The sequence below is a fragment of the Engystomops pustulosus genome, chromosome 4, assembly GCF_040894005.1.
Source record: "Engystomops pustulosus chromosome 4, aEngPut4.maternal, whole genome shotgun sequence".
NCBI lineage: Eukaryota > Metazoa > Chordata > Amphibia > Anura > Leptodactylidae > Engystomops > Engystomops pustulosus.
In genome coordinates, this window is record NC_092414.1 from 208,107,158 (window position 1) to 208,134,668 (window position 27,511).

General features: G+C 46.2%; 2 protein-coding genes across 4 annotated transcripts in view; one reads left to right on the forward strand and one right to left on the reverse strand.

The window, feature by feature from the left end:
- LOC140128225 (A.superbus venom factor 1-like) overlaps positions 1-8,812 on the reverse strand; it is a 119,915-nt gene extending 111,103 nt beyond the window's left edge. Inside the window, exon 1 of one of the 3 annotated variants that reach the window (XM_072149772.1) lies at positions 8,715-8,812. Coding sequence is in view for 2 of the 3 variants with exons in the window: in XM_072149776.1 (XP_072005877.1) it covers positions 8,715-8,726 (12 nt within the window). In the remaining variant the exon portion in view is untranslated. The remainder of the gene's footprint in view (positions 1-8,714) is intronic. The other 2 variants (XM_072149776.1, XM_072149774.1) reach the window with 2 other exon arrangements.
- LOC140128231 (venom factor-like) overlaps positions 1-27,511 on the forward strand; it is a 55,861-nt gene that overhangs the window by 26,508 nt on the left and 1,842 nt on the right. The window contains exons 9-19 of the mRNA XM_072149784.1: positions 9-129; positions 6,102-6,217; positions 7,346-7,492; positions 8,514-8,717; positions 9,402-9,593; positions 10,816-11,019; positions 11,715-11,906; positions 15,793-15,933; positions 16,009-16,135; positions 20,492-20,566; positions 21,956-22,150. Coding sequence (XP_072005885.1) covers positions 9-129; positions 6,102-6,217; positions 7,346-7,492; positions 8,514-8,717; positions 9,402-9,593; positions 10,816-11,019; positions 11,715-11,906; positions 15,793-15,933; positions 16,009-16,135; positions 20,492-20,566; positions 21,956-22,150 — 1,714 coding nt within the window. The remainder of the gene's footprint in view (positions 1-8; positions 130-6,101; positions 6,218-7,345; positions 7,493-8,513; positions 8,718-9,401; positions 9,594-10,815; positions 11,020-11,714; positions 11,907-15,792; positions 15,934-16,008; positions 16,136-20,491; positions 20,567-21,955; positions 22,151-27,511) is intronic.

Consider the following 27,511-nt stretch of genomic DNA (forward strand, 5'->3'; position numbering starts at 1 on the left):
TTCATTAGATCAATGGCGGAGAAGGACAAGCTGTGCTGAAGACAGAAGATCTAGTGAAGAACTTTACAAATCCGGATGACTTGTTGCAGTACACCTTATATATGTCAGTTACTCTCATCACTGATTCTGGTGAGTTCTGCTCCGAGGTACCAGTAGCACCTTTATAGTCCAGCTTAGCTTGTTCAGGTTTTATTGAATCTCTTAGCTTTGCCTTAAATCTCTATAGAGATCTGGATTATCCATGAGTAGTGGAGCAATTGCTCTTTCCTCGATGTCCTGGCTTGTAGCGCTCTCCTCTCCCAAGCCCAACCTTCACTCAGGGTCTGAGATCTTCTAGGCTATGTTCTTCACCAGATGTCTATGTCTAACATCAGGGGCCACCAGCCTTTCTGACTCTTGCTCTAAGACCACACTTCTAGCCCGCTGTTGTCTGTTATCTGATGTGCATATCCATTATTTGACAAAAACGCTCGGTTTTACTGGACCCACCCCACCCTATGGTCCATGTCAAGGTGGAAAAGAGCCTCCTCCCCATCTATCATTCAGGCCAGTAATGATGATTTGGGTGACCTTCTAGAGTCACACTCATTCAGTTCCTTCCCGTTCTGGTCACTTTCTTGAAGGGCCACACTTCCCAGCCAACTTACACCCAACAAATGATACAATGCCCATAATGTGCTTAAAGGGATATTCCCACAAAGACAAGATTCTTAAATATACTCAAGATAACAGCATAACACATTGGGGCAGATTCACTTACCCGGTCCATTCGCAATCCAGCGGTAAGCGCTTGTCGAGTGACACTTTTAAAAAAAAAATGCGGCGGTTTTTCCAAATCCGTCGGGTTTTTTCACGGCCACACCCCCCGATTTCCGTTGCGTGCATGCCGGCACCGATGCACCACAATCCAAGCGAGTGCGCCGAAATCCCGGGGCAATACAGGGAAAATCATCGCAAATCATAAATATTCAGGTAACACATCGAGAAACCGCGAATCGGGCCCTTAGTAAATGACCCCCTCTGTGTCTTTCTGCTCAGAGCCTGTAGCCATGTCTCCTGCAGTCAGCACAGAGCTCACACTGATACTCCCTCACACCCTGCCAGCACATGGTGAGCAGAGAGAGGCTGCAAACTACAAGGAGATAAGTGATCCAGGGGAAGGGGGAGGCAGCCATATATCTGTGAGATGTAGCAGTGTTCACAGTGTAACAGTCAGTCAGCCTCTGTGTAATAGGCATCTCATGCATCTATGATCTTTCTCATCTCTTTCTATTTGTGTTAGTAATGTGAGAAGCCAGGTGAGAGTGTATATACACCTGTACCCTAATAATCTTACCACATTGTCACCACAAAGAACTAGATGGGTCATAATGGGGCTAATTTACTTACCCAGTCCGAGGAGTTCACAGAAAGTGCATTGTCCGACGATATGTGAGAATTTCCTTTAGTAGGAAAACCCCTTTAAAGCAACGCTACAATTCAGCTCCAGCGCCGCCTGTCAATGTCATAGTATCATAGTTTACACGGTTGAAAAAAACCCATCAAGTTCACCCAAGGAAGGGAAGGGATTGGATGAGGAAGAGATTTAGGGGAAACAATTCTATATAACATAACTATCAATGTTATTTAGGTGTAAAAAGGCATCTAGACCCTTCTTGAAGCTCTCTGCTGTCCCTGCTGTGACCAGCGCCTGAGGCAGGCTATTCCACAGATTGACAGTTCTCATAGTAAAAAAGCTGTGTGTAGCAAGTGGGTGATAGTGGTCAGGACAGCACTGTACAGACACCACAAACAACTATTTTTTGTCCCTTACAACTCCTTTCCAATAATAAAGATCTAGAAGCTTTTAGGCTTGGCAGATACATAGAGGAGGGGACTGATACAACTATACAAATTTACTCCGAAAAATGGGTACTTGATGATGCCAGGAGTGTGATTTTAAAATCCTGTACATTGCGGCACATTTACTAAGGGCCGTGTAGCAGTTTTCTGTCAGACTTTACTGCTTGTACAGGTATTTAACCCCTTAACGACTTGGCCTTTTTTAGTTTTTTCACTTCCATTTTTCACACCCCACCTTCAAAAATCTATAACTTTTTTATTTTTCCACATAAAGAGCTGTGTTATGGCTTATTTTCTGCGTAACAAATTGCACTTCGTAGTGACGGTATTCAATATTCCATGGCACGTACTGGGAAGCGGGAAAAAAATTCCAAATGCAGTGAAAATGGTGAAAAAACACATTTGCGACGTTTTCTTGTGGGCTTGGATTTTACAGCTTTCACTGTGTGCCCCAAATGACATGTCTACTTTATTCTTTGGTTGCTACGATCACAGGGATACCACATTTGTACAGGTTTTATAATGTTTTCATACATTTAAAAAAATTAAAACCTCCTGTACAAAAATTTTTATTTTTATTTTGCCATCTTCTGGCGCTAATAACTTTTTCATAATTTGGTGTACGGAGCTGTGGGTGGTGTCATTTTTTGCGACTTTTGATGGCGTTTTCATTGCTATCATTGTTAGGACTGTGCTACCTTTTGATCACTTTTTATTCATTTTTTTATATTTTCCAAAATGGCAAAAAAATGTCATTTTTGACTTTGGACGCTATTTTCCGTTACGGGGTTAAACGCAGTGAAAAAACGTTATTATATTTTGATAGATCGGACATTTTCGGACGCGGTGATACCTAATGTGTTTATGATTTTTACTGTTTATTAATATTAATATCAGTTCTAGGGAAAGGGGGGTGATTTGAATTTTTAGGTTTTTTTAATATAATTTTTTTTTTATAAACTTTTTTTTACTTTTACTTTTACTATTTTTCAGACTCCCTAGGGTACTTTAACCCTAGGTTGTCTGATCGATCCTACCATATACTGCCATACTGCAATATGGCAGTACATGGGGATTTTACTCCTCATTCATTACAATGTGCTGATAGCACATTGTAATGAATGGGTTAAAACGAGACAGCTTCGGGCCTTCGTGAGGCCCGATGCTGTCATGGCAACGGATCACCGCTCCCCGTGACGTCATCGGGGAGCGAAGATCCGCGCCAAGATGGCGGCGCCCATGCGGCACCATCTTTTTGAAGCCTCCGGCAGCATTGCCAGCGGCGATCGCGGTGAAAGCACCCGCGATCAGTGCTAGCACCGATCGCGGGTGTTACCGGTAAGCCTTTGCTGCAATATGCAGCAAAGACTTACCGGCTATGGAGAGGGCTCGGCCCGCGAAGGGGTTAAGAAGTGTCCGCAGCAAATTTGTGTCGCGGCTGCAGTGTTCTTCATGTGACATAAATTTCTGCACTGAAGGGTACGTTCCGGTGCTCAGTTGGACCATGCCCTATTTTAAAGTGCACAAAAAAAGTTGGTGCACTCTATCTGGTGCCCCCTGCACTATACACAGGCAACTGCTCATAGTACACACTTTACTTAGTAAATACATCTCTATCATAGTACACACTGCTCATAGTACACACTTCACTTAGTAAATACATCTCTATCATAGTACACACTGCTCATAGTACACACTTCACTTAGTAAATACATCTCTATCATAGTACACACTGCTCATAGTACACACTTCACTTAGTAAATACATCTCTATCATAGTACACACTGCTCATAGTACATACATCTCTATCATAGTACACACTGCACATAGTACACACTGCACATAGTACATACATCTCTATCATAGTACACACTGCTCATAGTACATACATCTCTATCATAGTACACACTGCACATAGTACACACTGCACATAGTACATACATATCTATCATAGTACACACTGCACATAGTACATACATCTCTATCATAGTACACACTGCACATAGTACAGACTGCACATAGTACATACATCTCTATCATAGTACACACTGCACATAGTACACACTGCACATAGTACACACTGCACATAATACATACATATCTATCATAGTACACACTGCACATAGTACACACATCTCTATCATAGTACACACTGCACATAGTACACACATCTCTATCATAGTACACACTGCACATAGTACACACCTGTAACATGCCACACACACAGCTCAGCTACACACCTGTAACATGCCACACACAGCTCAGCTACACACCTGTAACATGCGACACATAGCTCAGCTGCACACCTCTTACATGCTACACACACAGCACAGCTACACACCTGTAACATGCTACACACACAGCTTGTCTAAACACCTGTTTTATGCTACACACACAACTCAGCTACACACCTGTAACATGCTACACACACAGCTCAGCTGCACACCTGTAACATGCTAAGCACACAGCTCAGCTACACACCTGTAACATACTACACACATAGCTCGGCTACATACCTGTAACATGCTACACACACAGCTCGGCTACATACCTGTAACATGCTACACACACAGCTCCGCTGCACATCTCAAATCTCAATCCTCTAGTTATGTTTACACAATGAAGATAATTTTTAACCCTTTACTTTACAATAACTGTATTGCTGTCTTAGCTACTCACTGACAGTGATGGTCAGTGATGGCCAGGATATTCCTGGGTGTGGGCGGGGACTCTATAAGCAGACACATTGGGGCAGATTTACTTAACCGGCCCATTCGCGATCCAGCGGCTCGTTCTCTGCGCTGGATTCGGGTCCGGCCGGGATTTATTAAGGTAGTTCCTCCGACGTCCACCAGATGGCGCTGCTGCACTGAAAAGCATCGGTAAGTGCAAGCTCCGCAACAGATTTTTTTTTTTAAATGCAGCGGTTTTTCAGAATCCGTCGGGTTTTCGTTCGGCCACGCCCCCGATTTCCGTCGCGTGCATGCCGGCGCCGATGCGTCACAATCTGATCGCGTGCGCCAAAATCCCGGGGCAATTCAGGGGAAAACGGCGCAAATCGGAAATATTCGGGTAACACGTCGGGAAAACGCGAACCGGGCCCTTAGTAAATGACCCCCATTATGATCCATCTAGTTCTGTGAGCTGACAATGTGCTTAGCTATCAGGGTGCAGGTTTATATACACTTTCTTTTACCTTTTGCACATTCACTAGTATCTGACACATACTGTAGAAAGAGAGATGAAACAGATCACAGATGATGAGATCCATGAGATGCATATTACACACAATGGGGCACATTTACTTACCTGTCCTGCGCTTTCCCCGAAAGTGCATTGTCTAACTGGAATGCACATCTGCCGTGATTCAAGAAGATTGTGCGCCCGATATCCTGCATGTGTCGCTTCCCCGCTCAGGTCTGACAGAGTTCACCTTCTTCTTCCTCGTGCATGTAAGTGCTTGATCTTGCGACACAAATTGAAAGTTAAATCCTGCGCTCATTCCAAATCTGTCGGATCGTCCCCCGATTTCTGTTGCATGAAAGCTGACGCAATCCGACCGGGTGCAACACAAACCCCTTCTAAATCCCTGTCCCTTAGTAAATAAGCCCCAATGACTCACTCCATCCCTGCTACATATCTGCACATCACATGACACTATCATCGCCACAGATAATAACTTATCTGCCTGTAGCTTGTAGCTCTCCTGTCACTGCTGCTGCTGTTTGCTGGCAGGGAGTGTCTGTGTATCAGTGTGAGCTCGTCCTGGAATGCAGGGGGAGGGGCCACTGCTGGGAGCAGAGAACGGAAAAGCTCAGCTCTACAGCATCAGGAAAGATGGCTGCCAACCCTAAGGTCAGAAGATCCAGGGTGAGAAACCAGGGGCAACTGAAATTGTATACACTGATAGAAACAGGATGGACTTTGTTAACAGTGAATTAGAGAAATTTTTATGCTAAGTATATTAAAGAAGCTTGTCACATGGGAATACTCCTTTAATTTCATACTGTTGGGTGTCTGACATCTTTCAAATAGGGATTTTGGTGGTCTTGGGACCCTCAGGAGCTAGGCCCCGCCCATTCCACCCATATAAAGATCCACCATTGGTGTCAGTCCTTGGGGGACCAAAATGTTGCAGTTATTGAGGAGAAGGCAGTGTAAATATTCAGCTATTTAGATGATTTTAGATTAAGGGGGAGATTTCTACAGTGTCAGGTTTTGAGCTGCACTCACAACATTTACTTCTCTGGTCCCTTTAGAAAGAGAAATTGTGGAAAGTAAACTGGAAGACATTGCTCTAGTAAAATACCCATATAAAGTCCATTTTACCAAAACCTCCAAATATTTCAAGCCTGGGTTGCCCTTTGACCTCCTGGTATGTGACCTGTTTTCATGCATTTTATGTAAGTACATGATCCACCAGTAAACAACTAACCACAAGCCCGGGGCAGTGTCAGACTTTAGGCCGCAAGATGAAATCTTTTCTAGTTCCCATCTTTCAAGATACCCAAAAGAATACGAGACTACTCTTAATAGAACTGTAAAACATGCAAATTATTGCACATCAGAAAACACAAAGGTGTAGTAACAGTGCCCCCTTGTTAGTGAATTTAGTACAGGGCCCCCACAGTAGTGAATATAATACAGAACCCCCTTAGTAGTCAATTTAGTACAGGGCCCCCACAGTAGTGAATATAATACAGGACCCCCTTAGTAGTCAATTTAGTACAAGGCCCCCCACAGTAGTGAATATAATACAGGACCCCCTTAGTAGTCAATTTCGTACAGTGCCCCCACAGTAGTTAATATAATACAGGACCCCCTTAGTAGTCAATTTAGTAAAGGGCCACCCACAGTAGTGAATATAATACAGGACCCACTTAGTAATCAATTTAGTACAGAGCCCCCGCAGTAGCCAATATTGTAACATTTCCCACACAATAGCCAATTTAGTATTAGAGCCAAAGTAGTAACAGGGAGGCCATAGCAGCCAATAACCAATAAACAACATGGGCCCAAAAGTAGCAAATATAGAACAGGGTCCCCATAGTAGCCTGAAAAAATAAGTTCATACTTATCTCAGGGCTGTGGCCATTATTTATTATCTCCCATGTGTTTTGGAGGAGAGATAATTATGGTGTCCAGTAGGTGGCAGCCTCACCCAGTGATGCTACTTCCTGCTCGGACTGTAGAGAGGTCTGACAACATGGAGGAGCAGGACAGAGAGGAGGAGGAGGAGGAGGGAAACAGTATGGGCTGCCCTTCATCAGGTCAGTGACTGTGCAGCTACTTACCTGTACATCGTGCAGCAGCTTCTGTAAAAGTTCATATTTTTTCACCAGTATTGACCCTTGACCCTGCACCCAGGTTATTGTGTTTTGTATAGTTTTTATTTATTTAATACTAATAAAATGATTCACATTTTATACTTCAGTAATAATAACCAAAAACAAGATATATTTTCTTCAGCTCTTTTTTTAACATTATTTCTAATATCTAAAAGGTCCATGTGACAAACCCTGATGGTTCTCCAGCAGAGAGGGTCCCGGTTGTGGCCGAACCAGGAAGGGTGAAGGGTATAACCGGAGCGGAGGGAACGGCCCGGCTCACACTGAACACTGCTGCAGACACAGACACCTTTACAACGACTGTGAGGATCAGATTTACTATGGATTGTATTAGATAGGGACTAGTTCACAACATCTTTTGTTTTTCGTCGCTTTTTGTCTGTTTTTTTGCATTTGTTATGTCTGTGTAATTTCCACCCTGGATTTTTGCTATAACTAATGCAAAAAATTTGAAATAACTGTGGTGTGAACTGGTCCTTACAGAGAAAATGTCATGGCCATGGGTGACGCATATCCCGGGTCGCAGGCGCACCCGTGTGCCTTACTGTGCCGCCGAAGGCTGCCTGTCCATTAACTCACCTCTCCCGGCTACAGTCTCCTATGGCGCACGCTTGCAGGCTTTGTAAGATTTAAAGGGCCAGCGCACCAATAATTGGCGTTGGCTGGCCTCCTGCCAGGATAAATTCCTGCCCCTTCCTGTGTCCCCTGCCGGATCTTTGTGCTTCCAAGCCTAAGAGGAAGCTTTGTTCCATATGCCCTTTGTGATTATCCTGATTTCCTATTGTGACATCGATTCCGTTCCTGACTCCGATTCCGTGCTACCTGTCCTGACCTACCGCTACGTCCCTGACTCTGATCCTGTGCTGCCTGTCCCCGACCACGAGTTTGCCTTACGATTCTGTACTACGCCTTGGCTGTCACTGTGGACAAAGTTGCCTGGTGGAACCACGACGCAGCAAGTCCAACCCGCTTTGTGGCGGGCTCTGGTGAAAACCGGGTACCACTTAGACTCCGGTCCCAGGCGTCGGCTTAAGTCATCGTCCGTGGTGGTCCAGAGGTTCCACTACCACCGATCCTGACAGCAAAACCCGGAGCGTCACAAGTAATAGTGCGGACACCGGCTTCTGTACTGACTCATGGTCAGAAAAACTTCCCACTTATTCCTACATTTCTAGTAGTTTTATGGCTTATCCCAACGTCTATTGCCTCATTGTTACGATGCTCGGAGTACAGTGATCAGGGATGAGGTGGCAAATCTGATGACTTTGTGTAACACATTTATCAATAATTTCAGCTTTTTCTTCTCATCTTTCCTGATTACAGGTGAGGACATCAGATCCTTCCCTTCCCCCCACCCGGCAGGCGTCCGCATCAATGACGGCCAATGCTCATCAGTCAGGAGGGAACTACCTGCACATCGGTGTCACCCCCTCGGAGGTCAAACCTGGAGACAATCTGGCTGTAAATCTCCTCACACGTAATAACAATGCGGAGGTTCAGAACCAGATACAACACTTCACCTACCTGGTAAGTCATCGATATAATCACAGACGAGATTCCGTAATCTGAGGAGTATCTGTAGACCAGTGATGGTTATCCTAATATCTTATGGTGACAGGCTGGGAAATTTTAGCTGACAAGCAGTAATCTGACACTATCTGTAGGCGGGGCAACTTGCTCTCTGCAGGATAGTTGCCCCGCCTCCGGATGCCGATGCGGTCCACCTTCTGTTCTAGCTTCACTTCCTGACAGCGTCGGCATCTGTAGATGGAGAATATCTCCTGCAGAGAGCACAGGGCGCAGTTTATTGCGGAGATGCCCCCGGACAGATGTCTACAGATGGACTATGTGTGTCTCATAGGTTCCCCGTCAGTGACAGAAGGCGTGTGTGACCCTTACACCCCGGCCATTATATTAAAGCAGATACCAAAATCTTCCAATGCTATCGGTGCACCCACCACAGTTACCACTAAGTAATACTGGGGGAAGAGAACGCCCGTTAGTGAACTCTAAATTTTTCTAGAAGTGACTCACCACCCGAGTTATTCTCATTTCTATCTCATAAATTTTGACTCACCGAGCCATCACTGCTACAGGCACCTGACTATTCCCACCAGGGAGAACATTATAGATTCGGACACCATAAAGTATCATAATAATTCATGAATTCAGGCTGAACTCCTACAGTATCTCCTTTTTCTTCCTATTTAGATCACAACCAAGGGCAGGATCGTGACTGTGGGCAGAAAACCTCGGCTGGCGGGTCAGTCTGTGGTCACCCTGTCTCTCCCCATCACAGAAGATCTCATTCCATCCTTCCGCATCATTGCATATTACATTATCGGAAATAAGATTGTCTCGGATTCTATGAGGATGGACGTATCAGAATTAAGCACGAAAACAGTGAGGAATCCAATGTTATAGAGTCACAGCACATGTCATAATAGCATCTTTAGAGAAAAACCACACTGACCAGAGAGAGCACACAGTGATGTCACAGTACAGGGACAATGCACACAGTGACGTCACAGTACAGGGATAATACACACAGTGATGTCACAGTACAGGGATAATGCACACAGTGATGTCACAGTACAGGGGTAATACACACAGTGATGTCACAGTACAGGGATAATACACACAGTGATGTCACAGTACAGGGATAATACACACAGTGATGTCACAGTACAGGGATAATACACACAGTGATGTCACAGTACAGGGATAATACACACAGTGATGTCACAGTACAGGGATAATACACAGTGATGTCACAGTACAGGGATAATACACACAGTGATGTCACAGTACAGGGATAATACACACAGTGATGTCACTGTACAGGGATAATACACACAGTGATGTCACAGTACAGGGATAATACACACAGTGATGTCACAGTACAGGGATAATACACACAGTGATGTCACAGTACAGGGATAATACACACAGGGTGGGCGCTCGCAGGCGTTGTAAGATTTAAAGGGCCCACACACCGATAATTGGCGTTGGCTGGCCTCCTGCCAGGAAAAATTCCTGCCCCTTCCTGTGTCCCCTGCCGGATCTTTGTGCTTTAAAGCCTAAGAGGAAGCTTTGTTCCATATGCCCTTTGTGATTATCCTGATTTCCTATTGTGACATCGATTCCGTTCCTGACTCCGATTCCGTGCTACCTGTCCTGACCTACCGCTACGTCCCTGACTCTGATCCTGTGCTGCCTGTCCCTGACCACGAGTTTGCCTTACGATTCTGTACTACGCCTTGGCTGGTGGAACCACGACGCAGCAAGTCCAACCCGCTTTGTGGCGGGCTCTGGTGAAAACCGGGTACCACTTAGACTCCGGTCCCAGGCGTCGGCTTAAGTCATCGTCCGTGGTGGTACAGAGGATCCACTACCACCGATCCTGACAGCAAAACCCGGAGCGTCACAAGTAATAGTGCGGACACCGGCTTCTGTACTGACTCATGGTCAGAGACACTTCCCACGTTATTCCTACATTTCTAGTAGTTTTATGGCTTATCCCGGTGTCTATCGCCTCAGTGTTACGATACTCGGAGTACAGTGATCAGGGATGAGGTGGCAAATCTGATGATCAACTTTTTCTTCTCATCTTTCCTGATTACAGGTGTGGACATCAGATCCTTCCCTTCCCCCCACCCGGCAGACGTCCGCATCAATGACGGCCAATGCTCATCAGTCCGGAGGGAACTACCTGCACATCGGTGTCACCCCCTCGGAGGTCAAACCTGGAGACAATCTGGCTGTAAATCTCCTCACACGTAATAACAATGCAGAGGTTCAGAACCAGATACAACACTTCACCTACCTGGTAAGTCATCGATATAATCACAGACGAGATTCCGTAATCTGAGGAGTATCTGTAGACCAGTGATGGTTATCCTAATAACTTATGGTGACAGGCTGGGAAATTTTAGCTGACAAGCAGTAATCTGACACTATCTGTAGGCGGGGCAAATTGTTTTCTGCAGGATCGTTGCCCCGCCTCCGGATGCCGATGCTGTCCACCTTCTGTTCTAGCTTCACTTCCTGACAGCGTCGGCATCTGTAGATGGAGAATATCTCCTGCAGAGAGCACAGGGCGCAGTTTATTGTGGAGATGCCCCCGGACAGATGTCTACAGATGGACTATGTCTCATAGGTTCCCTGTGACTGGGTGACAGGAAAGTCATCAGAGGCGTGTGTGACCCTTACACCCCGGCCATTATATTAAAGCAGATACCAAAATCTTCCAATGCTGTCGGTGCACCCACCACAGTTACCACTAAGTAATACTGGGGGAAGAGAACGCTCGTTAGTGAACCCTAAATTTTTCTAGAAGTGACTCACCACCCGAGTTATTCTCATTTCTATCTCATAAATTTTGACTCACCGAGCCATCACTGCTACAGGCACCTGACTATTCCCACCAGGGAGAACATTATGGATTCTGACATCATAAAGTATCATAATAATTCATGAATTCAGGCTGAACTCCTACAGTATCTCCTTTTTCTTCCTTTTTAGATCACAACCAAGGGCAGGATCGTGAATGTGGGCAGAAAACCTCGGCTGGCGGGTCAGTCTGTGGTCACCATGTCTCTCCCCATCACAGAAGATCTCATTCCATCCTTCCGTATCATTGCATATTACATTATCGGAAATAAGATTGTCTCGGATTCTATGAGGATGGACGTATCAGAATTAAGCACGAAAACAGTGAGGAATCCAATGTTATAGAGTCACAGCACATGTCATAATAGCATCTTTAGAGAAAAACCACACTGACCAGAGAGAGCACACAGTGATGTCACAGTACAGGGATAATGCACACAGTGACGTCACAGTACAGGGATAATACACACAGTGATGTTACAGTACAGGGATAATACACACAGTGATGTCACAGTACAGGGATAATACACACAGTGGTGTCACAGTACAGGGATAATACACACAGTGATGTCACAGTACAGGGATAATACACACAGTGATGTCACAGTACAGGGATAATACACACAGTGATGTCACAGTACAGGGATAATACACACAGTGATGTCACAGTACAGAGATAATACACACAGTGATGTCACAGTACAGGGATAATACACACAGTGATGTCACAGTACAGAGATAATACACACAGTGATGTCACAGTACAGGGATAATACACACAGTGATGTCACAGTACAGGGATAATACACACAGTGATGTCACAGTACAGAGATAATACACACAGTGATGCCACAGTACAGGGATAATACACACAGTGATGTCACAGTACAGAGGATAATACACACAGTGATGTCACAGTACAGGGATAATGCACACAGTGACATCACAGTACAGGGATAATACACACAGTGATGTCACAGTACAAGGATAATGCACACAGTGATGTCACAGTACAGGGGTAATACACACAGTGATGTCACAGTACAGGGATAATACACACAGTGATGTCACAGTACAGGGATAATACAGAGATGTCACAGTACAGGGATAATACACACAGTGATGTCACAGTACAGGGATAACACACACAGTGATGTCACAGTACAGGGATAACACACACAGTGATGTCACAGTACAGGGATAATACACACAGTGATGTCACAGTACAGGGATAATACACACAGTGATGTCGCAGTACAGGGATAATACACACAGTGATGTCACAGTACAGGGATAATACAGCGATGTCACAGTACAGGGATAATACACACAGTGATGTCACAGTACAGGGATAATACACACAGTGATGTCACAGTACAGGATATTACACACAGTGATGTCACAGTACAGGGATAATACACACAGTGATGTCACAGTACAGGGATAATACACACAGTGATGTCACAGTACAGGGATAATACACAGTGATGTCACAGTACAGGGATAATACACACAGTGATGTCATAGTACAGAGATAATACACACAGTAATGTCACAGTACAGGGTTAATACACACAGTGATGTCACAGTACAGGATAATACACACAGTGATGTCACAGTACAGGGATAATACACACAGTGATGTCACAGTACAGAGATAATACACACAGTGATGTCACAGTACAGGGATAATATACACAGTGATGTCACAGTATAGGGATAATACACATAGTGATGTCACTGTACAGGGAGAATACACAGTGATGTCACAGTACAGAGATAATACACACAGTGATGTCACAGTACAGAGATAATACACACAGCGATGTCACAGTACAGGATAATACACACAGTGATGTCACAGTACAGGATAATACACACAGTGATGTCATAGTACAGAGATAATACACACAGTGATGTCACAGTACAGGGATAATACACACAGTGATGTCACAGTACAGGGATAACACATACAGTGATGTCACAGTGCAGGGATAATACACACAGTGATGTCACAGTACAGGGATAATACACACAGTGATGTCACAGTACAGGGATAATACACACAGTGATGTCACAGTACAGAGATAATACACACAGTGATGTCACAGTACAGGGATAATGCACACAGTGATGTCACAGTACAGGGATAACACACAGTGATGTCACAGTACAGGGATAATACACACAGTGATGTCACAGTACAGGGATAATACACACAGTAATGTCACAGTACAGAGATAATACACACAGTGATGTCACAGTACAGGGATAATACACACAGCGATGTCACAGTACAGAGATAATACACACAGTGATGTCACAGTACAGGGATAATACACACAGTGATGTCACAGTACAGGGATAATACACACAGTGATGTCACAGTACAGGATAATACACACTGTGATGTCACAGTACAGGGATAATACACACAGTGATGTCACAGTACAGGGATAATACAAACAGTGATGTCACAAGCCAGGATAATACACACAGTGATGTCACAGGACAGGCATAATACACACAGCGATGTCACAGTGCAGGGATAATACACACAGTGATGTCACAGTACAGAGATAATACACACAGCGATGTCACAGTACAGGATAATACACACAGTGATGTCACAGTACAGGATAATACACACAGTGATGTCATAGTACAGAGATAATACACACAGTGATGTCACAGTACAGGGATAATACACACAGTGATGTCACAGTACAGGGATAACACATACAGTGATGTCACAGTACAGGGATAATACACACAGCGATGTCACAGTACAGGGATAATACACACAGCGATGTCACAGTACAGGGATAATACACACAGTGATGTCACAGTGCAGGGATAATACACACAGTGATGTCACAGTACAGGGATAATACACACAGTGATGTCACAGTACAGGGATAATACACACAGTGATGTCACAGTACAGAGATAATACACACAGTGATGTCACAGTACAGGGATAATGCACACAGTGATGTCACAGTACAGGGATAACACACAGTGATGTCACAGTACAGGGATAATACACACAGTGATGTCACAGTACAGGGATAATACACACAGTAATGTCACAGTACAGAGATAATACACACAGTGATGTCACAGTACAGGGATAATACACACAGCGATGTCACAGTACAGAGATAATACACACAGTGATGTCACAGTACAGGGATAATACACACAGTGATGTCACAGTACAGGGATAATACACACAGTGATGTCACAGTACAGGATAATACACACTGTGATGTCACAGTACAGGGATAATACACACAGTGATGTCACAGTACAGGGATAATACACACAGTGATGTCACAGGACAGGCATAATACACACAGCGATGTCACAGTGCAGGGATAATACACACAGTGATGTCACAGTACAGGGATAATACACACAGTGATGTCACAAGCCAGGATAATACACACAGTGATGTCACAGTACAGGGATAATACACACAGTAATGTCACAGTACAGAGATAATACACACAGTGATGTCACAGTACAGGGATAATACACACAGTGATGTCACAGTACAGGGATAATACACACAGTGATGTCACAGTACAGGGATAATACACACAGTGATGTCACAGTACAGGGATAACGCACAAAGTGATGTCACAGCACAGGGATAATACACACAGTGATGTCACAGTACAGGGATAATACACACAGTGATGTCACAGTACAGGGATAATACACACAGTGATGTCACAGTACAGGGATAATACACACAGTGATGTCACAGTACAGGGATAATACACACAGTGATGTCACAGTACAGAGATAATACACACAGTGATGTCACAGTACAGAGATAATACACACAGTGATGTCCCAGTACAGGGATAATACACACAGTGTTTAGGGATATGCTGGTGCATGATGTTATCTCCTCCTCTCATGTAGTGTTGGATATAGCAGGAGGTGCAGCACTGCCTGGTGTATATAACAAGTGCTAGTAACTGGTACCTGCTATAGGTAATACACCCCCTGCCGGCCCACTGCACGCCCTCCATGCTCACTTGGTGTGTAGGGTAACAGTCTGGATAAATGACCCTTCTAGCACTGTACTTCAATGTCCGGGGAGGTAGAGACAAGAGGTAATGAAAAGTGTCCACTGTTTGTATCTGCAATAAAGAGAGAAGTTCTGCTAATATACCTATGTTATACCATGACACAGCTGCAGGGGGCGACAATCCAAAGCCCAGGGTCATCCATGGACAAAAAGCTACAGGCAGATCACATGGCCAGTGTGGATCTGGGGGCCATGGAGAAAGTGCTCCATGAGCTCAACAGCAAGTTTAAGATCTCACACAAGAAGGTAAGGATTTCTCATACAAGAGGAACCAGTCCTGAAGAGTTCTAACCCTTACCCAAGTCTGCTGTATGTGTCTAGATGATGGACTCCGTGGAGAAGTCAGACACTGGGTGTACACCTGGAGGTGGTGCCGATAGTATGGGGGTGTTTTATGATGCCGGACTGGCCCTACAATCAACTCTCCAATCAACTCCACAGAGATCAGGTGATAGACTTCTCCCATTATTAGGAAACGTGAGGCATGACAAGAAAGCTCCGGTTCTTCTCTGCATGTTGCCAGCAGGTCAGAGGTTGGGGGTCATGAAGCTGCATGTAAATTTAAACCACTTTGGAAGGCGTTAAATCTCTGCAGTAATTTATACTCCAATTCTTTCCCATTCTGTGTTTTGAAATGTTCCATTAAAATAGTAATCGGCAAGTCTCCCATAGTGAGGTCCTCTCTGGAGAAATGTGCGGCCCCCGGGAGATCTTTCCTTTCATTTCTAATATCAGAACGGTTCAAGCTCTGATGAAGTCCCCATTTTCTGATGGGGGTCTGGGGGCACTCCGGACAACAAGTTGTTTCAGGTTTGGTCATTGCCGGAAGGAAAGGAGAGAAGGGCCTGAGAATATTTCTTTTAGACTTTATATATTATATACTTTATGTATCTTTATGGAGAATCGGTTGGAGTTCCTTGGCTATAGGACGTAGGATCTCCAGTTGTGGGCTGTAAGTGACTACTTGGGGTACTCTGGCAACCTGTTGGGTTTCCTTATATACAAGTAACCTGTCTCTGTAGATGGCGGCTGCTTTACTTATTTGGTTGTCAGTCACTTTTGGTCTGGAGCCCAACTGGAGAAGTTCAGAGCTGAGCTCCAAGAGATGTTTTCCAGATCTGTCTTGTCTGAGCAGATACGGTTGTAGCGTATGGCCTGGCTGTATATGATAGATACGGTTGTAGCGTATGGCCTGGCTGTATATGATGGATACGGATGTAGTGTATAGCCTGGCTGTATATGATAGATACGGTTGTAGCGTATGGCCTGGCTGTATATGATGGATACGGTTGTAGCGTATGGCCTGGCTGTATATGATAGATACGGATGTAGTGTATGGCCTGGCTGTATATGATGGATACGGATGTAGTGTATAGCCTGGCTGTATATGATAGATACGGTTGTAGCGTATGGCCTGGCTGTATATGATAGATACGGTTGTAGCATATGGCCTGGCTGTATACGATAGATACGGTTGTAGCGTATGGCCTGGCTGTATACGATAGATACGGTTGTAGCGTATAGCCTGGCTGTATATGATGGATACGGTTGTAGCATATGGCCTGGCTGTATATGATAGATACGGTTGTAGCATATGGCCTGGCTGTATATGATGGATACGGTTGTAGCGTATGGCCTGGCTGTATACGATAGATACGGTTGAAGCGTATAGCCTGGCTGTATATGATGGATACGGTTGTAGCGTATGGCCTGGCTGTATATGATAGATACGGTTGTAGCGTATGGCCTGGCTGTATATGATAGATACGGTTGTAGCATATGGCCTGGCTGTATATGATGGATACGGTTGTAGCGTATGGCCTGGCTGTATATGATAGATACGGTTGTAGCGTATGGCCTGGCTGTATACGATAGATACGGATGTAGTGTATGGCCTGGCTGTATATGATGGATACGGTTGTAGCGTATGGCCTGGCTGTATACGATAGATACGGTTGTAGCGTATGGCCTGGCTGTATATGATGGATACGGTTGTAGCGTATGGCCTGGCTGTATATGATGGATTGTCTTGTGTGTTGAGGTGGACACTGTTATTTCTCAGGTAGGTTGTTCTGTCTGTTGGTTTATGGAATATTGTTGTGACTAAGCGTTGTTGTCTTTAATTTGTATGGTGGTGTCCAAAAAGTGCATCTCCTTATCTGAAAAGCTTAGTTTCAGATTGATGGTGGGGTGAAAGTTGTTGTAACCCTCATGGAATTGAAGCAGGGCCTCCTCATCTGCAGTCCAGATGGTCAGAAAGTCATGAAAAAAACGGAGGTAGATCATGGGGGTCATTTACTAAGGGCCTGATTCGCGTTTTTGCGAGGGGTTAACCGAATTTTTTCGTTTTGTGGCGATTTTCCCTGTATTGCCCCAGGATTTCGGCGCATGCGATCAGATTGTGGCGCATCGGCGCCGGCATACACGCGACGGAAGTTGGGGGATGTGGCCGTACGAAAACCCGATGGATTCGGAGAAACCGCCGCATTTAAATAAAACAAAAGTGTTGCTGGACACGCACTTACCTTCACCCGGCAATGGATCGTGCACTCCGGCGGGCCTCGGTGGACTTCAGCACAGCAGCGACACCTGGTGGACATTGGAGGAACTACCTTAGTGAATCGCCGGAAGACCCGAATCCACCACAGAGAACGCGCCGCTGGATCGCGAATGGACCGGGTAAGTAAATCTGCCCCCATGTGTTTTATGGTCCATGTACATAGATCTGCACCTTCCCGTTCAGCCATTACAGATTGGCATACTGTGGTGCACACCTCAAACCCATTGATGTTGCCATACACTGTAGGGACAGATCCTCTCCAAATGAGAAATAGTTGTGGGTGAGCCCTGGGATGGAACCATGGGGTTTTTTTGGGATGAGAAGTTATACCTTGTGCTGGAAGTCAGTTGAGAACTTCTTGGTCATGTCAATGAGTTGTTTCTTGTAGGCTGTGTATACTATCTGTAAATATGGCCAGGGGGAGGGGGACTAATACAACTCAAATCCCCCAACTTCCCTCCAGCCTCATCCCAATTAGACTAAAGTGTTATCTAACACTACAAAGGCTGCAGAGGAACTCTGGCTCGGCAGGGGCCGGGCTTCAAAGCATTTCCCCAGTTGCGGCGACTCTCAGGCTTCCCTCCAATTTTTAAACAGGAGACAATGGGGGTCATTTACTAAGGGCCCGATTCGCGTTTTCCCGACGTGTTACCCGAATATTTCCGATTTGCGCCGATTGTACCTGAATTGCCCCGGGATTTTGGCGCACGCGATCGGATTGTGGCGCATCGGCGCCGCCATGCGCGCGGCGGAAATCGGGGGACGTGGCCGAACGAAAACCCGACGGATTCGGAAAAACCGCCGCATTTAATAACCGAAAATGTGTCGCTTGGGAAGCGCTTACCTTCACCTGGTCCAGCTCGGTGAATTCCGGCACGTTCAGATGATTTTCAGCGCAGCAGCGCTACCTGGTGGACGGCGGAGGAACTACCTTCATAAATCCCGGCCGGACCCGAATCCTGTGCAGAGAACGCGCCGCTGGATCGCGAATGGGCCGGGTAAGTAAATCTGCCCAAATGAGTTCATAATGAGTCACTATGCTGGTTATGGAGTTATGATCCATCTCAGCCCGGGGGAAGCTACATTTTTTGATTGTTTATTGTCAGAGGATCATAGTACCCAATTCCCAAGGCTCTATCATCCTTGGGTCCAGATGTATAAATATCTCGGGATAGGACTATTGCAAATGGGTCAGGTTTGGTATCAATGTGATCCAGAGATTCTTCAGCCTTGAGAAGCTATGACTTCTCCAAGGTTCTGGGTATAATACCAGGTAGGAGGGACCCATGACCCCTCCTGGAGGTTGGCTGAGGTGTGTCTGTACCTGATATAATCAGGCACCTCTGATGCTCCTTGTCTTTTGTCTGGGAACACATTTTAACATCAAGTTCATTGGGAGATCTTAAGGTGTGGACTATCATTTTCCATTAGGCCCACATACAAGGTAACTAACTTACTGAACTGATGATACTTGAAGGGCTACCTTTGTATGTTGTACTCTGCTGACTGTATATATCTGTTGTGTGTATTGTTTGTCTAGTGTGCCCTTAAGGCAATTAAATATAAAATTTAACCTGTGTTGCTCTTTTATCTCCATCCATGAATCCCCATCTGTGTCTCGGTTATATACACGCTACCAGGTTGGTTCCTGACCCTATATAATCCTGTTATGGACCGGGCTTATATTAAAGAAGAACTGGTGGCAGCTTCATTGGGTTGATAAGATTCAGTTTCACTGAGGCTAGTGAAAGGGGTCTTATAGCCATTCAGGGTTGTGATTTATTGCTGTGCCATATCCGGAAGTTATGTGGACAACTTTAAATCACTTCCTGAGTCTCTCAGAACTCATGCATTCTGGGAGTGCCTAAAAAGGATAATTAAGTGACCTTGCGTACCCTTCAGATTTACCTATGTTCTTTTGGTCCAGTGTGTGCCTAGATAAAACATTAGCCACTGGGGCTGTTACACCCCTCACCCACGCTGGTGTCAGGGCAGTGTTACACTACAGACGGCCCCATCTGCGAGTGAGAAGACCCCTTATAGAAATTACAGCATATGGCAGTGGTGGTAGATGTCACCTTCATTAATCTACTACAAATTAACTTTTCTGTTGACTAGTGGTTAAAGGGACTACAAAACCCCTTTAAAGTGGCCCTTTGTTTTCTAACCAGTCAGAAATGTTGTGGGCTGTGAATTTTCTGTAAACTTCTTCAATTATTCTTTTCATGTATTTGGTTCCATCAGAACAATACTGTGAAGAACGCGCCTCTCGTGTGCGCCGCTCCTCAGATCCACCGAGTGATCAGAAGAATGCACATGGTAAGACGAAAGGCGCTGGGCTGTGATCATGCAGATACTTTAAAGGGAACCTGGAGACCCATTTTTAGCACCCCCAGTTCCCGCAGAGCATAGTACATACACTGCCAAAGTGTTTTTGTATACAAAATAGGTTTTACAGAAAAAAAGACATGTTATATAGTACATTTCAATGCCATGTGCTCTGTGACTAGCACTTGTCCCCTGGGAGTGGCTATAGAGGAGCATTTTCCCCCCACCCTTAAAAAACTGCACCTCCTTGTGTCCTTTTGAAATATATGAAAACGCCCATCACTCGGTTTAGCTTCGCCCCTGCTCCTTTATAGCCACTTCCGAGTGTGGGCGTTTTCATGTATTTGTAAAGGACACATGGAGGAGCGGCTTCCCAAGGGTGGGGTTCGGTGGGGGGTGGGTCTGCTTCTTTATAGCCGCTCCCAAGTGACAAGTGCCTAGTCACAGAGCGCATGCCATGGAAAGGGAACATCTTTTTTTCTGTAAAACCTATTTTTTATAGAAAAACTCTTTGGCAGTGTGTGTACTATTCTCTGTGGGGGCAGGGGTGCTAAAAATGGGTCTGCTGGTGACAGGTTCCCTTTAAGTTGTTTGCTTGGTTGCTTGTTTGCTTGGTTGTTTAACCACTTCCAGCTGATGCCTTTTTTTTTTTTTTTTTGCTCCCCTCCTTTAAAAAAAACAGCAACTTTTTTCTGCGTTGTAGAGCTGTATGAGGGCTTGTAGAGACTGAATGTATTATCCTATACCATGTACTGGAAAGCTGGAAAAAAATTACAAATGTGGTGGAAAAAAAAAACGCTTTGGCACCATGTTGTTGTGGGCCCTGTTTTTACATCTTGCACTGTGCGCCCCAAATGACTCAATTCTTTATTCCCACATTTGCAACACAACAGTCATGAATTCTTCACCCACGTCACAACTTCTTGCAGTATCTAATTGCTCTACTAATACTAATGTACGACATGGGGGGAGGGGGAGCTGCTGTAGCACTGGCTGCCATTAGGTCTTATTTTCAGGGGACGCCTTATATTTCTAAGCTTGAAGAAAATTGTACTAGGTCTTAATTTTGGGGAACATTGATATGAATTCTTCACTCCAGTCAAAACTAATTCATTGAATAGTCCTTGGTGCAGGACCTGAAGGGAGGACATGACTCATTTTTATTGTATTACTAGAACCATCCGAGAACCCGGAGTCCTGCTCCTCCCTTAAGCCCCTGCACAAGGTGTAATTTAAGTTGTCAGTTGTGACTGGATTGTTCCTGTGTTCGAGCATGAAGAAGACTACAGGCTGTAGATGATAAATGTAGGATTATTTCAAATGAAACTTACAAGGAAAACCTAGTGAGATTTTTTAAGCCACTGTTGGTCATCTCTTTAGCTTCCAGCTCCCAGGAGATGGTGAGGAGATGCTGCATTGATGGGATGAATGAGAAGGGTGAAAACTGTGAAGGACGAGCAGCAAACATCTGGGAAGGCAGAGAATGTGCGGACGCTTTCCTGGACTGCTGCAAATTCATCCGACAGAAGAAGGTGAAGGAGAGAAACCCAACAGAACCAGATGCAGAGACCAGAGGTGAGAAGTGGTGGGATGTGGCAGAGCAGTGGGACATGTTATACCCAATATCAGGTCCCATTGCACATGGCTGTGTGCCTACCTGGGCCTTACCTGGGCGTGGCATGTGGCTGGGAGCATGAGGGCGGAGCTTCAACACGTGTAGTACTCAACCACATGCCTCCAGCTGATAAAAATGTGTCCTTATACTTATTCTTATCCTTCGTGTGTGGTCCAAAGTCAAACCAGTTAGATAGCACAATGGGATCACAACCCGCTGTTTGTTACATCCTCAGAGCTTATCCAGGGAGTATTCAGTGGCTTCTTCAAATCAAACTTATGAAACTTATGAAACTTATGAGATAAAACAGCATGAGCCCGTCCTCTTCTCTGTGGTCCTTGAAATCCGGTAACAACACGGCCTGTGATTCATGGATCATGAATAGAGATGAGCGAACATACTCGTCCGAGCTTGATGCTCGTTCGAGCATTAGCGTACTCGAAACTGCTCGTTGCTCGGACGAGTATTTCGGCAGCTCGAGAAAATGGCATCTCCCACCGTTGTGATTTTTGGCGGCCAGAAACAGAGCCAATCACAAGCCAGGAGACTCTGCACTCCACCCAGCATGACGTGGTACCCTTACACGTCGATAGCAGTGGTTGGCTGGCCAGATCAGGTGACCCTGGGATAGACTAGCCGCTGCCCGCGCTGCTCGGATCATTCTGTGTCTGGATGCCGCTAGGGAGAGAGCTGCTGCTGGTCAGGGAAAGCGTTAGGGTGTTCTATTAGAATAGTGTTAGGCAGGAGTGATTCTACAAGAACCCAACAGCCCTTCTTAGGGCTACAATAACGTTATATTTTCCTTTTTTTTGTTTGCTTGTGGCTGGGCTTGCTGCCATTAGTAGTGCAGCTAGTACCATATTGTGAGGAATTTTCAGGGAGACTTGTGTTTAGCTCTTAATGACACACATATCCACCTCAAACACCGAAGTGGGACAATTTATTAGGGGTTTGATTTGAATTAGGCACAGTCTGCTGATTTATTTTTTTTTACGTTTATCTTGATGACGTTTTTTTACGTCATCAGGCACAGCACAAAATCCAGTTGTGTGCTGTCAGTGTAGGTTAGAAACTAGCCATAGCAATAGGATAGCATCGTTTTGTTTAAAAAAAAAAAAAAAAAAACACAAAAAACAAAAAAAAATTACAGTTTACACTTTAATTTGGAAAATGTTTTACCCGAGGGCTAGGGGTAGAGGACGAGGGCGTGGACGTGGGCGTCCAACTACTGCAGGGGTCAGAGGCCGTGGTCCTGGGCGGGGTGAGACACCACCTGCTGATGAGGGAGCAGGGGAACGGCGCAGAGCTATACTCCCTCGGTTCATGTCTCAAGTTACTGGGACTCATGGTAGAGCACTGTTGAGGCCAGAACAGTGTGAACAGGTGATTTCGTGGATTGCGGACAATGCTTCTAGCCATTTGTCCACCAGTCAGTCTTCCACGCAGTCCACCCATGTCACCGAAATCAGCACTCCTCCAGCTCCTCCACCTCAGCCTCCTTCCCCCCAGTCTGCCCCCTCCCAGGAAAATTTGGCATTTGAACCGACATACTCTGAGGAACTGTTTTCTGGACCCTTCCCAGAGTAACAAACCACTTGTCCGGTTGCTGCTGAGCTCTTTTCCGATGCCCAGGTTTTCCACCGGTCGCAGTCTGTGGGTGATAATGACATTATTGACGTAGTGGAAGAAGTGTGTAAAGAGGTGTCGGACGATGAGGAGACACGGTTGTCAGACAGTGGTGAAGTTGTTGTCAGGGCAGGAAGTCCGAGGGGAAGTAGACTGAGGGATCGGAGGATGATGATGTGACAGACCCAAGCTGGGTTGATAGGCCGGGTGAACACAGTGCTTCTGAGACGGAGGCGAGTCCTATACCAGAACAGGTTGGAAGAGGCAGTGGTGGGGCCAGACGGAGAGGCAGGGCCTGAGCTGGTGCATCAGCGCCAAATGTTTCACGTAGTCAAGCTCCTGTGGCGAGGGCTAGATTTTCAGAAGTCTGGAGGTTCTTTAAAGAAACACCGGATGACCGACGGACTGTGGTGTGCAACCTGTGCCAAACCAGGATCAGCAGGGGTTTCACCACTACTAGCTTAACTACCACCAGTATGCGCAGGCATATGAATGCTTAACACCCCAATGGCACCAAGCCCGTTCACCTCTGGCCGGGCACACCACTGCTCCTTCCCCTGTGTCATCTGCTAGTCAGCCCCCTGCCCAGGACCCCGGCCCAAACACCTCCCGTGCGAAAACCCCATCTTCGCCTCCACGATCCTCCACAGCATCCACCAGCGTTCAGCTCTCCATACCCCAGATGCTGGAGCGCAAAAGGAAGTATAGTGCAACCCACCCACACGCCCAAGCCCTCAACGTCCAATCTCCAAACGGTTTAGCCTGGAGATGCTGCCCTATAGGCTGGTAGAGACCGAGGCCTTTCAAAACCTCATGGCGGCGGCCGCCCCTCGGTATTCGGTCCCCAGCCGCCACTACTTTTCCCAATGTGCCATCCCAGCCCTGCACAAGCACGTGTCAGACAACATCATCCGTGCCCTGACCAACGCCATTTCTGACAAGGTCCACCTGACCACGGACACGTGGACGAGTGCTGCCGGGCAGGGCCACTATATGTCGCTGACGGCACATTGGGTTAACTTGGTGGAGGCTGGGACCGAGTCTGACCCTGGGGCTGGTCATATACTGCCGACGCCGAGGATTGCGGGGCCTACCTCAGTCCAGGTCTCTCATGCCTACTGTGCCTCCTCCTCCTCCCACCCCTCCACCACCTCCTCCGAATTACAATCCGTGGGCATGGCGCCATAAGTCGGTAGCTCTAGGCACAGCAGCAGTGCCGTCGCTAAGCGACAGCAGGCGGTGCTCAAACTGCTGAGCCTAGGCGATAAAAGGCACACCGCCCAAGAGCTATTACAGGGCATCACGGCGCAGACTGATCTGTGGCTGGCACTGCTGAACCTGAAGCCAGGCATGGTTGTGTGTGACAATGGCCGTAACCTGGTGGCGGCTCTGCAACTCGGCAGACTGACACATGTGCCATGCCTGGCCCATGTGTTAAATCTCATAGTTCAGCGGTTCCTCAAGACATACCCCAATCTGTCTGATTTGCTCACGAAGGTGCGGCGCATCTGTGCGCATTTCAGGAAGTCCAGCACAGATGCTGCCACTCTCAGGGCAGCGAAGCGCCGCCTCCAACTGCCCGCTCACAGACTGTTGTGCGACGTGCCCACGAGGTGGAATTCAACATTAACCATGTTATCTAGAGTTTACCAGCAGCGCAGAGCGATTGTAGACTGCCAGATGTCAACTTCCACCAGAACTGGTAGTCAGGTCAGTCAGCTTCCTCAAGTCTACAATGAGGAGTAGATGTGGATGTCTGATATCTGTCAGGTGCTGAGTAACTTTGAGGAGTCAACACAGATGGTCAGTGGCGATGCCGCCATCATCAGCCTTACCATCCCGCTGCTTGGCCTGTTGAAAAATTCGCTGGTCAGCATGAAGTCGGAAGCTTTGCGCTCGTCACAAGAGACGGGGGAAGAAGATTCCCTTGTTGATAGCCAAAGCACCCTCAGGTCTGTTTCTCAGCGCATATCGGAGGAGGTGGAGGAGGAAGAGGAGGAGAATGTTGGCGAGACAGAAGAGGGGACCATTGTTCAGTCCTTCACTGTTCAGCGTGTATGGGCAGAAGAAGAGGAGTTGGAGGAGGAGGAAATGGAGAGTCAGGCCAGTGAGGGGAGTGAATTCTTGCGCGTTGGTACTCTGGCGCATATGGCAGATTTCATGCTAGGCTGCCTATCCCGTGACCCTCGCGTTGAAAGAATTTATTCCAGCACCGATTACTGGGTATTCACTCTCCTGGACCCACGGTACAAGCAAAATCTTTCCACTCTCATCCCTGGAGAGGAAAGGAGTGTGAGAATGCATGAATACCAGCAGGCCCTGGTGCACTAGCTGAAACAGTATTTCCCTTCTGACAGTGCTAGTGGCAGAGGGCGTACTTCTGCGGGACAAGTAGCGAGGGAGAGTAGGCGAGCAGGCATCTTGTCCAGCACTGGCAGGGGTACGCTTTACAAGGCCTTTGCCAGTTTTATGTCACCCCAGCAAGACACTGTCACCTGTCCCCAGTCTCGGCAGAGTAGGGCTGATCTTTACAGAAAGATGGTGAGGGAGTACGTAGCTGACCATACCATCATCCTAAATGATCACACAGCTCCCTACAACTACTGGGTTTCAAAGCTGGACATGTGGCACGAACTGGCGCTGTACGCCTTGGAGGTTCTTGCCTGCCCTGCCGCTAGCGTCTTGTCCGAGCGGGTGTTCAGTGCAGCTGGTGGCATCATCACCGATAAGCGTACACGCCTGTCGACTGACAGCGCTGACAGCGCTGACAGGCTCACGCTTATCAAGATGAATAAAGCCTGGATTTCTCAGGATTTCCATTCTCCACCAGGTGAAGGAAGCTCAACCTGAATAATTTATGCACTCCTCCTCCTCATTTTCCTCCTTCTCCTCCTCTTTGTACACTAAAGCAGAGGAAACTGGCTATTTTTTGCCAGGGCCAACTGGCTCTAGCTATAGTACTTTATGTATTTAATTTTTCTGGAGGGCCACCTACCCGGTCCTCTGTTTTAGACAATTTTTGGGAGTTCCACATACAGGCACTCAATCTATTTAATTTTTCTGGAGGACCACGTAGCTGCTCCTCTGGTTTGAAAACTTTTTTGGACTGCCACATACAGGCACTCAATCTATTTCATTTTTCTGGAGGACCACCTACCTGCTCCTCTGGTTTGAAAACTTTTTTGAACTGCCACATACAGGCACTATCCAAATTAAATTGTCTCCATAGCAGCCTCCACATGTCGTCTTTTTAGCTGCCTCCACACGTTGTCCATATAGCTGCCTCCATACATCGTCCCCTTATCAAACAAGCTGTGTCAGGCAGAATTTTGGGTTGTTTTCATGGTTTCCACATCAAACTTGTTAACTTTGTCGCCACCCTGCTGTGTAATCCACAAAATATACTGGCAAACTTTTATCATTTACCGATATTATTTCAGCGCTTCTTGCGCATCTGTTTACATTCCCCTCACCCGCCATAACCCAAACTTATAAGAACGCTACTACACTTGATCTTATACAAAAGGTTCTTAGAAGTGCTGTTTGGGGAGGAGCCGAGAGACAGGGGCTTGGACAGGCGAAAGCTCGCGCCTGGCAGGGGAGTGCCAGCTCCATCCCAAGATCCAACTAACATAGTTTTAACTGCAGCACCTTTAATCTACTACTACTTCACTGCCTCCATACATCGTCCCCTT